At 48.7% G+C, this 14,352-nt stretch overlaps 1 protein-coding gene across 1 annotated transcript in view; it reads left to right on the top strand.

Moving 5' to 3' along the window:
* Window positions 1-14,352, top strand: part of GZMM (granzyme M) — a 41,480-nt gene that overhangs the window by 12,722 nt on the left and 14,406 nt on the right. The window contains exons 2-4 of the mRNA XM_086946743.1: window positions 4,119-4,275; window positions 5,186-5,330; window positions 13,465-13,728. Coding sequence (XP_086802869.1) covers window positions 4,119-4,275; window positions 5,186-5,330; window positions 13,465-13,728 — 566 coding nt within the window. The remainder of the gene's footprint in view (window positions 1-4,118; window positions 4,276-5,185; window positions 5,331-13,464; window positions 13,729-14,352) is intronic.

The raw sequence follows: 14,352 nt of genomic DNA, 5'->3' as shown, positions 1-14,352 counted from the left end.
CTCTACTCACCCGGGAGGGTGAGTAGAGTAAATATATATATATTTATGTGTGTGTGTATATATATATATATATTTTTTTTTGTGTGTGTATATATATATATATTTGTGTCAGAGGGGAGGGGGGGAGGGTAAAGTTGCATCAAGGTAGCTACACTTGGAGTACCACACTTGGATACTTGGATTTTGTGGGAGATACGTAGGACCTGGAATTATGTGCATTTTTCAATGGGTAACTTTTTTGACCAAATGTTGGGAAGCAGAGCTGAAATTTTTTTTTGGGTGGTGGGGGGAACGCTGTGCTTCAGAATTTTGAACAAACTGCAATCAGTTAAGGATATATCATTTTTGCGCTTAGAAAGAAGATATTGCAGTAGGCTGGGAGAGGTGAGGTTTGTACCTGGTGGGGCTGGGAGAGGTGAGGTTTGTACCTGGCGGGGCTGGGAGAGGTTTTGTACTTGGTGGGGCTGGGAGAGGGTTTGTACCTGGTGGGGCTGGGAGAGGGATGGGTTTGTAGCTGGTGGGCCTGGGAGAGGAGAGGTTTGTACCTGGTGTGGCTGGGAGACGGTTTGTATATGGTGGGGTTGGGACAGGAGAGGTTTGTACCTGGTGTGGCTGGGAAACGGTTTGTACCTGGTGTGGCTGGGAGACGGTTTGTACCTGGTGGGGTTGGGACAGGAAGAGGTGTGTACCTGGTGGGGCTGGGAGAGGAAGAGGTGTGTACCTGGTGGGGCTGGGAGAGGAAGAGGTGTGTACCTGGTGGGGCTGGAGAGGGAGAGGTTTGTACCTGGTGGGGCTGGGAGAGGAAGAGGTGTGTACCTGGTGGGGCTAGGAGAGGAGAGGAGAGGGTTTGTACCTGGTGGGGCTGGCAGAGGGAGAGGTTTGTACCTGGTGGGGCTGGGAGAGGGGGTTTGTACCTGGTGGGGCTGGGAGAGGGAGAGGGTTTGTACCTGGTGGGGCTGGGAGAGGAGAGGGTTTGTACCTGGTGGGGCTGGGAGAGGAGAGGGTTTCAATCAATCAATCAATCAATCAAAACACTTGTATAGCGCGCTACTCACCCGGAAGGGTCTCAAGGCGCTTTGGGGGAAGGGGGCGCTACTGCTCGAACAGCCAGATCTTGAGTTGTCTCCTGAAGGCGAGGTGGTCCTGGGTCAGCAGAAGGTGGATGGGGAGGGAGTTCCATGTCTTGGCCGCCAGGTAGGAGAAGGATCTGCCTCTGGCGGTGGCTCTGCGGATGCGTGGTACTGCGGTGAGGGCGAGGCTGGCGGACCGTAGCTGGCGGGTGGGCGTGTGGAAGGTCAGGCGGTCGTTGAGGTACTTGGGGCCCAGGTTGTGGAGAGATTTGTGTGCGTGGGTGAGGAGCCTGAACGTGATCCTCTTGTTGACGGGGAGCCAGTGCAGGTTCCTCAGGTGGCCGGAGATGTGGCTGCGTTGAGGGATGTCCAGGATGAGTCGGGCGGAGGCGTTTTGGATGCGCTGTAGTCTTTTCTGTAGCTTGGCTGTGGTTCCGGCGTAGAGGGTGTTTCCGTAGTCCAGCCGGCTGGTGACGAGGGCCTGGGTGACTGTCTTCCTGGTTTCGATCGGGATCTATCGGAAGATCTTGCGGAGCATGCGGAGGGTGTGAAAGCATGAAGAGGAGATGGGGTTGACTTGTCTGGTCATCGAGAGGGAGGAGTCCAGGATGAAGCCCAGGTTGCGTGCGTGGTTTGTCGGCTTGGGGGTGGTGCCCAGGGCTGGGGGCCACCAGGAGTCGTCCCAGGCGGAGGGTGATGGTCCAAGGATGAGGACTTCCGTCTTGTCTGAGTTCAGTTTCAAGCGGCTGTTCTTCATCCACTCAGCGACGTCTTTCATCCCTTCGTGGAGGCTGGTTCTGGCGGTGTCGGGGTCTCTGGTGAGGGAGAGGATCAGCTGGGTGTCGTCGGCGTATGAGATGATGTTGAGGTTGTGTTGGCGTGCGATGGCTGCAAGAGGTCTCATGTAGACGTTGAAGAGGGTGGGGCTGAGTGATGATCCTTGCGGGACGCCGCGGATGACTTCGGTGTCCTCGGAGCGAAACGGGGGGGAGGTGAACTCTCTGTGTTCTTCCCGCGAGGAATGAGATGATCCACTTCAATGCCTTTCATTGGATGCCGGTGTTTCTGAGGCGTTGGACTAGGGTACGGTGGCAGACAGTGTCGAACGCTGCGGAGAGGTCCAGGAGGATGAGGGCCGCTGTTTCCCCGTTGTCGACAAGGGCTCGGATGTCGTCGGTGGCTGCGATGAGAGCGGTCTCGGTGCTGTGGTTGGCTCTGAAACCGGACTGCAAGGGGTCGAGGGATCCATTTGTCTCGAGGTTTGTACCTGGTGGGGCTGGGAGAGGAGGGGGTTGTGCCTGGTGGGGCTGGGAGAGGAGAGGTTTGTACCTGGTGGGGCTGGGAGAGGAGAGGGTTTGTACCTGGTGGGGCTGGGAGAGGAGAGGGTTTGTACCTGGTGGGGCTGGGAGAGGGTTTGTACCTGGTGAGGCTGGAGAGGGGAGGGTTGTACCTGGTGGGGCTGGGAGAGGAGAGGGTTTGTACCTGGTGGGGCTGGGAGAGGAGAGGGTTTGTACCTGGTGGGGCTGGGAGAGGGTTTGTACCTGGTGGGGCTGGAGAGGGAGCGGGTTGTACTTGGTGGGGCTGGGAGAGGAGAGGGTTTGTACCTGGTGGGGCTGGGAGTGGGAGACGGTTTGTACCTGGTGGGGCTGGGAGAGGAGAGGTTTGTACCTGGTGGGGCTGGGAGAGAAAGAGGTGTGTACCTGGTGGGGCTGGAGAGGGAGAGGTTCGTACCTGGTGGGGCTGGAGAGGGAGAGGTGTGTACCTGGTGGGGCTGGAGAGGGAGAGGTGTGTACCTGGTGGGGCTGGAGAGGGAGAGGTTTGTACCTGGTGGGGCTGGAGAGGGAGAGGTTTGCACCTGGTGGGGCTGGGAGAGGAGAGGGTTTGTACCTGGTGGGGCTGGAGAGGGAGAGATTTGTACCTGGTGGGGCTGGGAGAGGAGAGGGTTTGTACCTGGTGGGGCTGGGAGAGTAGAGGGTTTGTACCTGGTGGGGCTGGGAGAAGAGGGGTTTGTGCCTGGTGGGGCTGGGAGAGGAGAGGGTTTGTACCTGGTGGGGCTGGGAGAGGAGAGGGTTGTACCTGGTGGGGCTGGGAGAGGAGGGGTTTGTACCTGGTGGGGCTGGGAGAGGGTTTGTACCTGGTGGGGCTGGAGAGGGAGAGGGTTGTACCTGGTGAGGCTGGGAGAGGAGAGGGTTTGTACCTGGTGGGGCTGGGAGAGGGAGAGGTTTGTACCTGGTGGGGCTGGGAGAGGAGAGGGTTTGTACCTGGTGGGGCTGGGAGAGGAGAGGGTTTGTACCTGGTGGGGCTGGGAGAGGAGAGGGTTGTACCTGGTGGGGCTGGGAGAGGAGGGGTTTGTACCTGGTGGGGCTGGGAGAGGGTTTGTACCTGGTGGGGCTGGGAGAGGTTTTGTACCTGGTGGGGCTGGAGAGGGAGAGGGTTGTACCTGGTGGGGCTGGGAGAGGAGAGGGTTTGTACCTGGTGGGGCTGGGAGAAGAGAGGGTTTGTACCTGGTGGGGCTGGAGAGGGAGAGGGTTTGTACCTGGTGGGGCTGGGAGAGGAGAGGGTTTGTCCCTGGTGGGGCTGGAGAGGGTTTGTACTTGTTGGGGCTGGGAGAGGGTTTGTACCTGGTGGGGCAGAGGGCCTGAGTGTGGGGGTGGACACAGGTTCCCACTGCATCCCTCCTGCTTGCAGGCATCTTTTGGTGTGCCAATAGCCCTGTCCGAGGGGTGCAGGTGGTAAAGAGGCCTGCTGGCACAGGGGGCAGGTGGCAGGGAGGTCTGCTGGTGCAGCCACGGGGTGCACCAGCAGGCCTCGGGGTGTGCCACCTGCACCCTGTGCCTGCTGGCACAGGGTGCAGGTGGCAGAGAGGGGTGGGTGGGGTGTGCTGAGAGTGGCATGGATTGGGTAGGCCACACACGGCAGGCCCCTCTGTGCCGCTCTGGGAGGGGGTGGGGGGTGCTGGCAGTACAGAGACTCAACATTGGGTCTGGGGGGAGGGGAGGGGAGCTCTGTTCGCCTCAATGACCCCCACCCATGTCTTTCCTCTTTCAGGCTCCAGGTCCGAGGCTGAGATCATCGGGGGGCGCGAGGCGAGGCCGCACTCCAGGCCCTACATGGTGTCCTTCCAGGCCGGGGGGGTGCACAAGTGTGGGGGCGCCCTGGTGGACCCGCAGTGGGTGCTGACGGCGGCGCACTGCTTCCCCAACATGTAGGTGCAAGAGCAGCTGTCTGTCTGTCTGTCTGTCTGCAGGGCGCGCGACTCTCCCAAGCCTTTGGGCCAGTGAAGCTGTGACAGGTGTGTGTGGTGACGAGCCGGTCCCTGCCCCCCCCCCCCCCAAAAAAAAAGCCCCCGACCCCCGCAGCCTTAGCCTTTCACATCTCGCCTCCTGGGCTGTGGAAGAAAAGGTGTGAAATGTCTGTGGTTCACGTGTTGTTGCCTTTGCAAATGTGTGATCTTCAGCACACCATGAACTCTTACTGTGTGCAGCCTGGGGGAGGCGTCAGATCACGAGGACACCTTCTGAAGTTGGGGTTCCGGAGCCCCCACCGCGGCACCTGCCCCATCTCCAGAGGTAGATGCAGTTTTTATCTTTCACCCTTCTTGACAGACCGCCTCTTCTGCCCCCTTTGCGCCCGCACACACTGCTTCTTGCAACCCCTTCCTGCACTGCCAAGGCTGTGCTGAGCCCCTGCTTGAAGTGCTGTGCTTTCCCCTGGAGGGGGACATCGAGCGTACCCCATCCTCCATCCCTGCCCTGGGTCTACACACATCCGTGGCGGCAGCCTTCTGGTTTTCGGGGGCTGATAGTGTGGCCAGACCTTTGAGGCTGTGTTACTGAGTGGGGGGCGACAGGTCCCTCTTGTGTCAGGTTCTGCTGTTATGTGTTTAATTGTTGCTTTTCACTTGCCTGTTAAAATCAGTCTGTTCTCTCAATGAACTTTTGAACCCTAGTGCACACTTTCCTTTCAGAATACCTTGTTTCCTTAATTACAAGTTAGGAATGCTTGATAAGTTTCATTTTTTGGTATTGGGCTGAATTAGGGGGAGTTTAACAGAAAGAGGGGGGATCCATTCAGACCGGTGTGTGGTATTTACTTTTTTTATTTCTCCATTGCAGAACCCTGGGACCGATCAGAGCCGTTCTGGGTCTCCATCGGCTCGATAGACGACTCCCCGAAGACCAGGAGATCTCAGTCAGGAGCTACTACCCTCACACCGAGTTTGACGATTTCTCGAAAGAGAATGACATCATGCTGCTCCAGGTAAGGCAGCTCCAAGCCGCCTCCGGCTCAGGGAGGGATATGAAGCAGTTAATCGAGAGGCCTGAAAGTAAGACCAACCATACTTTGATCCTACCATCATCTGCTTTGCAGCCGCTCTATCAAATGTAGACTTTGGAAGAAGTCCATGTTGAGGGCAGGATGCTGAGAAGGTCAGTTAGGTGTCCTTGACTGCATGAGGAGAGGGCGAGTCCTCTCAGTAGCCACTGGGCCACCTTCTGTTTCATATACATGTGAAAAGTCTCAATAGTCTCCTTGGAATTAGTCGGGGGAAGGGGGATAAGGATGAAAAACGTCCTTGACAATCATAACGTTCTTCATTGTGGATGAAGAAAAAATGCAACAGTAGACGGGCAGTGTCCAAGCTCTCCCTGGCTTCAAGGAAATGGAAGAGACAAGCAAGAAATCCATGGTGAAAATCCAGCTGCAAAATTTAAAAATCTGAGATAAAAATAGCAGCAAGGTATCGAAGAGCGCAACAAAAAAATAAGGGAACAAATGCATTATGACATCTCATTTGCTTCGTACCGCCTTCTGTATGTACGATTCAAATACAAACTAGCATCATTAGAAAAGACAACTTCATCTTGGATGGGGAACCTCAGACACAATAGTCTCTTCAGGCCGCCATCTTGCAAGGCGCAGTTCATAAGATTTAACTACATTCCGTTCCCATAGCTCATGGCGTCCACTTAGTACCAGAACAAAACACCCACGTTTGATATTTGTTGCCAAGTGCAGAACTCCGCTCTCCAGTCGGTACCCCTCCTATCGGACACTTCCTTGTTCGTGGTAGAGTACCACTCCTTGTCCACGTAAGTTTCAGCACGGGCTGAACATTGTGTTCTTCTGCATACCGACTGACTATGAAGTAAGTGCAGTCAAGTGGCACATTGCATTATGCCTCTGAACCCTCGTAACGTCTGGTAAGGTCTTGGGATATATGTGACAGTAAGGGTCTTTCCTGAGGCTCCAGACTTTAAAGAATGCCATCTGAAGAACTGATGAGCTAATATGCGAGCAAACACAGCTGAAGTATTTTCCCAAGAATGCTCACCAGTTTGGACAATTTTTCAAGTGACCTAAGAACTGAAGATTACCTTAAAGCATCAGTGAGACCCAGATTTCTTGAACCTCATGTTCTGTTTGCCATTGTACCATGATTGGTGGTGGTTCAGGTGAAAGCTGAGGTCCAGGAAAAAGACTTCAACTGAGAATAATAAACAAACTGGATTAATCTTCAAAGTGCGAGGTAACACCGGACGGAAATCCCAGGATTCATCTAAAGGAGAAATGACAGCTAGGCCAAAGAATAGTCATTGACATTTGACTGGCAGTGCGTGAAGAGGATGGAAACAAGAAGATTGCCCATTTTAACTCTAAGTGAAAAAATATGAAGAATTTCATCTTCGTTTGTTTATTGTGTTCTTTCTTCATGATCTTGGTGTGGTGTAAGCTTTCAAAAGCAAGTTGTCTCTATGTAACTAATTCTGATGATCAGTAGCTGCAGGAACCATCGGATGAATACGAGGGGAAATTGAAAAATGATTGTAACCAAGGTGAAACATTATTAGTACTACGACTTACATGGTTATTAGAATGTCACAACTGGTACATAGGAAGCCCAAATATCTTGGGTGGTATTATAGTAGCATCGTAGATATTGCTTCAGAATTTGATTAGTTCCCTCTGTTTGCCCATCTGATTGGCGATGATTACAAGAAGGTAAGAGCTTGTTCAGTTCCCAATGTTTTACACAAAGCTTTCTACTATATGATAGATATTTGGTACCTGTATCAAAAAGAAAGTTCTGAGTTAATGTATTAAGACAAAAACTTTAGGTCATCTCTCTTCTACTGCATGTAACTTAGAGGAAAATAAACAGTGGGCCACTAAAAAGATTGTACAACTAATTCCTACATGCCATTGTACAACTAATTCCTACATGCCATTGTACAACTAATTCCTACATGCCCTCTATGACCAGAGATAGGGGGGTCTTGACACATTATCATTACAGCCAACTGAACCTCAAGAATAGTTTGGTCACTGAAATAAAACAAAATTGGTAAACAAACTTAGTCTTAAGATGGCGATCTTCTAATTCTTTTGGACCCATTTATTTTTTATCAATTTTGATTTGCTCCGTAGAAGATTGAAAAGTTCCAGTCAAATAATGGGAAGGGATTAATTACAGGCTAGTTATAAATAAGTTATTAGTCATGATACCAAAGAGATAGAGCATTAGACACATTAGTATGAAGTCACACTTCTCTGTCAATAAGACCTAGAGAGTGCGTTGTGTTGCTGTTGTCAGCAGACAACATTGTACATTTGTCTGGGAGGTGAATGGAAAGACTGCAGAGAAACAAAAAAACGAATCACCTTTAAAACAGAGGAAGAGTTTAGCAACTAGGGAAAGCGGAGTGGCTAATATACACAAAGTTTCAGTCTAAAGTGCTTGTGGTAGTTGGAAGGTACTAGTGGGAAAAATACTTGCTAGTTTTGGACAAAATATAATCCCTTGTTCCAGAAAAACTGACCATGAAAACATTTATCAGCATTGTTTGATGCCAAATAATAGCCACAATACAGGTTTTTAGGTCTTGCCTTTTATATTATATTTATAAGTAAGCGGAAAAGACAAGTCTACCTAGCCTGCGGATCGCTTACAGTTCATGTGAGCTATGCGCGTGCACATCATCGCCAGCCACATCACACACCACCATTTGTCTGTGCCTCAGCATCAGACTTCAAGGGCTGCCGTTCCCCCGCCCCCCGCGTGCACATCGCACTCCACCATTCGTCTGAGCCTTGGCATCAGACTTCAAAGGAATGCGCTCCCGCTCCCCTGCCACAGCAATGTCGTGAGCTTGGTTTTTTTTGCATGCATTTCGCGGGGAAGCCGTGTTTTGTTCGGCGTTCTCTGCACCTTTCTCGTTTTTGTTTCTGGACGAAAGTGAAAGCCTACCGTGCTTGTTTACAGTAGCCTTGCTCCTCAAATGCTGTTGCTGTGTTGCCATCTCTCTAGGAGCACTCAGCTTGAAAACACTTGACTTGCTAGCTGCAATGCTACATCCGCTATGCTTTGTCTCTAGACACGCAGATCCCTCGCAGACTGTGCTGACTCTGCCCCTCCTGATTCTGAAACTGACCAACACAGTCACCACGCAGTCTCTTCTCTCTGTCTTATGATGTCTGCCCTGCCACCATTTACTTTGGACCCTCACCCTCACACCTACTCACCCTCACACCCCCTCACACCCCCTCATACCCCCTCACCTCCTCACACCCCCACACACTCCCACACACCCTCACCCACCCTCACCCTCACACTCTCAAACCCCATCACCCTCACACCACCTCACCCTCACACACCCTCACCCTCACACACCCTCACCCACCCTCTCACCCTCACTCACCCTCTCACCCTCACACACCCTCACCCCCCTCACCCTCACAACCCTCTCACCCTCACTCACCCCCTCACACCCCCACACACCCTCACCCCCACACACCCTCACCCTCACACACCCTCACCCTCACACCTCCTCACCCTCACACTCCCTCACTCTCACACCCCATTACCCTCACACCCCCTCATCCAACCTCATCCTCACACACCCTCACCCTCACTCACCCTCTCACCCACCCTCTCACCCTCACCCACCCTCTCACCCCTCCTCACCCATACACACTCACACACCCTCACTCACCCTCACACCCTCACACACCCTCACACACCCTCACTCACCCTCACTCACCCAAACACACCCTCACTCACCCTCACTCACCCTCACACACCCTCACTCACCCTCACACACCCTCACACACCCTCACTCACCCTCACACACCCTCACACACCCTCACTCACCCTCTCACCCTCACCCACCCTCACACCCTCACACACCCTCACCCATACACACCCTCACACACCCTCACTCACCCTCACACACCCTCTCACTTTCTCACCCTCTCACCCACCCTCACTCACCCTCACTCACCCTCACACCCTCACACACCCTCACCCACCCTCACCCACCCTCACACCCTCACCCACCCTCACCCATACACACCCTCACACCCTCTCACCCTCACACACCCTCACTCACCCTCACACACCCTCTCACTTTCTCACCCTCACCCACCCTCACCCACCCTCACTCACCCTCACTCACCCTCACACACCCTCACACACCCTCACTCAACCTCACACACCCTCACACACCCTCTCACCCCTCTCACCTTCATCCCCTCACACCCCCTCATCCCCCACACCCTCTCACCCTCTCACCCTCACACACCCTCACTCACCCTCACTCACCCTCACTCACCCTCATACCCTCACCCACCGTCTCAACCACCCTCACCCATAGCAAAACAAAACATATAATAGTATAGCAAAACATAGCGTACCAAACACAACAAAACACAGCATAGCATAGCATAACAAAACAGCATAGCGAACAAAGCATAGCATAATAAAACACAACAAAACATAGCATAACAAAACATAGCCTAGCAAAACATAGCATAGCATAATAAAACATAGCATAGCATAACAAAACACAGCATAGCATAACATAACAAATCAAAGCATAGGATAGCAAAACAAAACATAGCATAGCATACAGCATAATCCGCACCACCACAGCATCACTCAGGGGCACCACAACATCACTATGTGCTACCACAGCATCACTGAATGCCACAGCATCACTCGTTCGCCATCACAACATCACTCAGCGCCACCACAGCATCAATCTGTGCAACCATTCAACAACACCTGGTTCAAATATGTTCTCTCAATGTTTCAAGCTTTATTACAAATGTAACAAAAAGATGTTAATATTTTACTTCTGTTTTTGGATTTTCGTCACAATAAAATACACTGAACATAATCTTCACAAAAGTTATTTACAAAGCTTTAACCTATTGCCATTATAAATTACAATAACTTTTATTTAAGTATTCATTATTGAAAAAAAATTAAAAGCCATTGTTATTTGTAATATCAATACATCTAAGTCACGTAAATACAACACAGATTGCATTACAAATGCTATAGGTGTCACATTTGCAAAAGTTATAACTATTGGCATTGTAAATGACAAAGCTATTCATTTCGCTATTTTCAAAAACAAAACATGCATAAAAAATGTGTCATTCACAATACCAATAGCTCAAACTTTCCTAATGCGAGACCTATGGCATTACAAATGCTTGTTTACCTTATGGTGAGTAAAAAGACCTTCAAGCCCATGTGCCTCATAATGTCAGAAGTGTATATGGATTATAAAGATAAGGGTGGCTTCCTGTATGTGACCGGAGCATTACAGGAGATGTTTAGTTAAACTCTAACCAGTAACTAGGGTAAACAGCGAAGCGGCCTCTCAATAATGCTGAATGTCTAGCTTTTATCCAGTGAAATATTTTTTTTATATATACCCTTGCCACACCTTGGGAGGATTTTTAACAGTTGTACAAAAACAAAATTTGTTGTACACTTAATAAGCTGTTACTAAAGAGGGGTTTAATTACACCCTCATGACCTACTGCTTATTCTCGAGCTTACCCTATATTTTTCTTTTCAGTGAAAAATATTTTGTGGGAAATGTGCACTTACACACAAAACATTGTTCTCTTCTGCAGTTTCACAAAAAACATCACCCTGTCCTTAATTTCCCAGCAAGTCAATGAAAAGGGGTTCAGCTAAACGTATACCAAGTACCTGTAACTACTGCAACACCAACCACGTTTGGCTGGTACCTCGTAACGGAAATGCTAATGTACTTGTTTATAAAAAAATAATAAAATACTTTGAAATTAAAGAAAACAAATTGCCAAGCCAAACGTTAGCACACAGTTGTAGAATATTGGCTTTGCCAAAGCTTGTTATGTTTTGGTGCTAATGAGGTTAAAGGGCTCTTAAACCATCATGCTTCTCTTCCTGTTGAGTGACCCATTTGTTTTATCAAGGGTGGAGGATGCTGGGCAGGAGGGTTGGTAAACTGAGGGCAGGTTACACAAAGCATTTTTTTTGGACATTGAAGACATGGGGCCTGCACAGAATTACTGCACCCCATAACAATTAAAAAAAATACTTGGAGGTTGTGCAGATAGGGACATCTGGGGTATGTCATAGAAATGCATCTAATTTTGGTACATGTAATTTTGTTCACTATATTTTGTTTAACCCAATGTCTAATTTATACTCTATTTTTAAATATGTAAATATTTTTGTAACAAAGAACTTTAAGATTTCACTTCTCAGGTTTACAATCTAAAATGTTGTTGCTGAATTCTTGTCAAAACAGAAGTCAAATGTTCTTGATACAAGAGTATTGAAAAACACAAGGATATCATCTGAGTAGAGGAATACAAACTGATTCAAAACATCAGGAACTATTAAGTTCATTAAATGCGGAAAGAGTGTCAGAAGCGTGGCACAACACAACTGTAATTCAGAAAGCCACTATGTAGTTTTTGTTCTCCATCATAGGAGCAAAATGATAATCACCTAACACATCAAGCGTGGTGAAGGCTCATTCTCCTTGAATAGACTGCAAATGATCCTGTATGAGTGGCAGAAGATAATCAACTAAAATCGCAATTTTATGTAAACCTCTGTAGTCAATACGGGGGCAAAGATCTTGATCTTTCCTTGGTGCAAAAAACGAGGGTGCTCCAGCTAGTACAGAAGTTGGTATAATGGACCCACTTTGCAGAATCTGCTGCTTTTTTGGATAAAGAATACATAATTCCAAAAGGAACACTAGTGTCAGGTTCAGTTCATATGGGCCAGTTGTATTCCTTATGTGGGGAAAGTGAATCATTCTTGGTCTTGACAAAACAATGGAGAAAAAGCATGGTACCAAAGTGGATCCAAAGAAAGATTAGCAACAATTAACTTCGATGTGAAATTCTTCATCTCATTGTTAGGTGACAAGCAATTTTCTGAAGCTTAACAATTATCATGTCAAAATTGTGATGGTAAAGATACTATTCTAGTGATCCAATTGACATACAGATTATGCCTTTTTAAGCAACAAATTAGAAACTATTACAACATAATTGGGTGAGGAAGTAATATCAAATGTTAATATTTCAGTATGGTCTCCAAAATAGACCTACAAAGGATCCTGTATCGAATTGAAGGAGCTTCCTTAAAGGTTGGATATCAAGAGGGCAATGAGGCACCCAACATAATTTTTTTATTTCACCTTTCAGTGACTTATAGAGGAACACAGCTAAAACTGTTAACAATTTCTCACAATAATTTACACTGTACTTCACATTTTGCAAGCCACTAACTATTCAGATTGCCTCAGGAGTCTTCTCAACTCTCTGAATGATATCATTCTTAATGGCCCAGTCTAGGTCAAAGAATATCCCAAAGACACCACTATCCAGCGATGCAGAGGCAAATGTAGTCTTCCCTTCTTCCATTATCAAGACAATCAGTGATGTGCACCCTGAATATCAAACCACAATATAAATGGGACAGAATATTGATTATAAAATATCTCCAGGTAAATACGTCTAGATTTTCTCTAGTTAACTCCACATATACATACCTATGCTGTACATATATCTTCAAGGTGTATAGATGTGGAGTTAGGAAAAGTAAATCTGCACTTCCCTTTCAGATTTTGTCCCTTGATATTCAGCTATCTTGATATTGTTGGTGTTGATAGTGTACAATTCAATCTATAAGATGAAACAAATGATTCTGAGTGATATTTGTAGATGATCCAATACAGGGAGCCCAACACACAATAATGTTCTTCTCTTTCTCGGCAAATACTTGTATTCTTCCTGCATTTTTTCGGTGGCCATTTAGCCCAAGTCTGAATCTTTCACCACAATATACAATGGTACTTTGAAGGGGTTCTCTACATGTGACACTTTACATCCCACCATGTACCCCAAGGTGGTGTGCATATTCAATACAGACCAGAGTGGAGATTTTAGGGGGTTCTCTGCTTGTAGCGCTAGAAATCCCTTTATACGGACCAAGAAGGTATACGTATACACATGTGCCGACTACAGTGATGATTTCACGGCCCTCTCTGGATATTACACTCTGAACCCCAACTTCTTTGTCCCTCTGCAGCTGAGCAGGAAGGCACAGCTGAATGAGAATGTGACTGTTCTCCAGCTTCCAAAGAGAGACAGACCTGTGGCCCCTGGTGTAGTGTGCAGCGTGGCCGGCTGGGGCTCCTTGAAGTATAATGGGCCAACATCTAAAGCTCTGCAGGAGATGACGTTGAAGGTAATCGATGGCCGTGTGTGCAACAGCAGCCGGGCCTGGAATGGAGAAATCTCTGATTCCATGATGTGCCTACAGGGAGTGAAGGAAGGCAGCTTCCCTTGCCAGGTGAGACCTCACAAGCAAAACTTGCTTTATAATGTATGTGTTGTACTGACTAGTGAGTTCCAGCTCTTCAGTACACAGCCACTCTTAATGTAATGGAAGGCTGGTTTTCAATGTGCGTGTTTTTCTACAGTGCCAAGATCAGAGTTCCTGGATCCTATGAGCTGTTAATGGCCTGCACATGCTTGGGCTAGTGTATCAATGCACTTTGCTTTTAGTGCCTGCAGGAATGCCAGCAGGCTTCAAGCAGAAGTCTGGAAGTCATGGTCTGTCACAACAGGGCTGGTATAGTGATCCTACACCTCGGAACACTGAAAGCGCTGTGGTGAAGAGGAGTGGGAGGCGGGGGATGAGAAGAAGAGTGAAGACGATTTTATGGTGGGTGGTTGTATGGTTAGAGCTGATCTAGATGTACTTGAAGCCCTGATTCGGGAGCCCCTGAGGACAGGGAGGAGCAGCAGACAAGAACAGAATAGTGGCAGCGGAGGAGAAGAAGAGACTAGGTGAGTGGAGAGGGGTGCGGGAGAGAGTAACTGAATGGTGGTAAAGCTGAGAGAGGAGAAAAGATCATGCTGTTTTGATTTCAAGCCGCCCAAGTCCTCTTCATATTAGGAAGAACAAGCCGCC

Source organism: Lissotriton vulgaris, chromosome 12, assembly GCF_964263255.1.
Source record: "Lissotriton vulgaris chromosome 12, aLisVul1.2, whole genome shotgun sequence".
NCBI classification, from domain to species: domain Eukaryota; kingdom Metazoa; phylum Chordata; class Amphibia; order Caudata; family Salamandridae; genus Lissotriton; species Lissotriton vulgaris.
The sequence above is the reverse complement of the archived record's forward strand: the minus strand, read 5'-3'. Positions and strand labels throughout refer to the sequence as shown.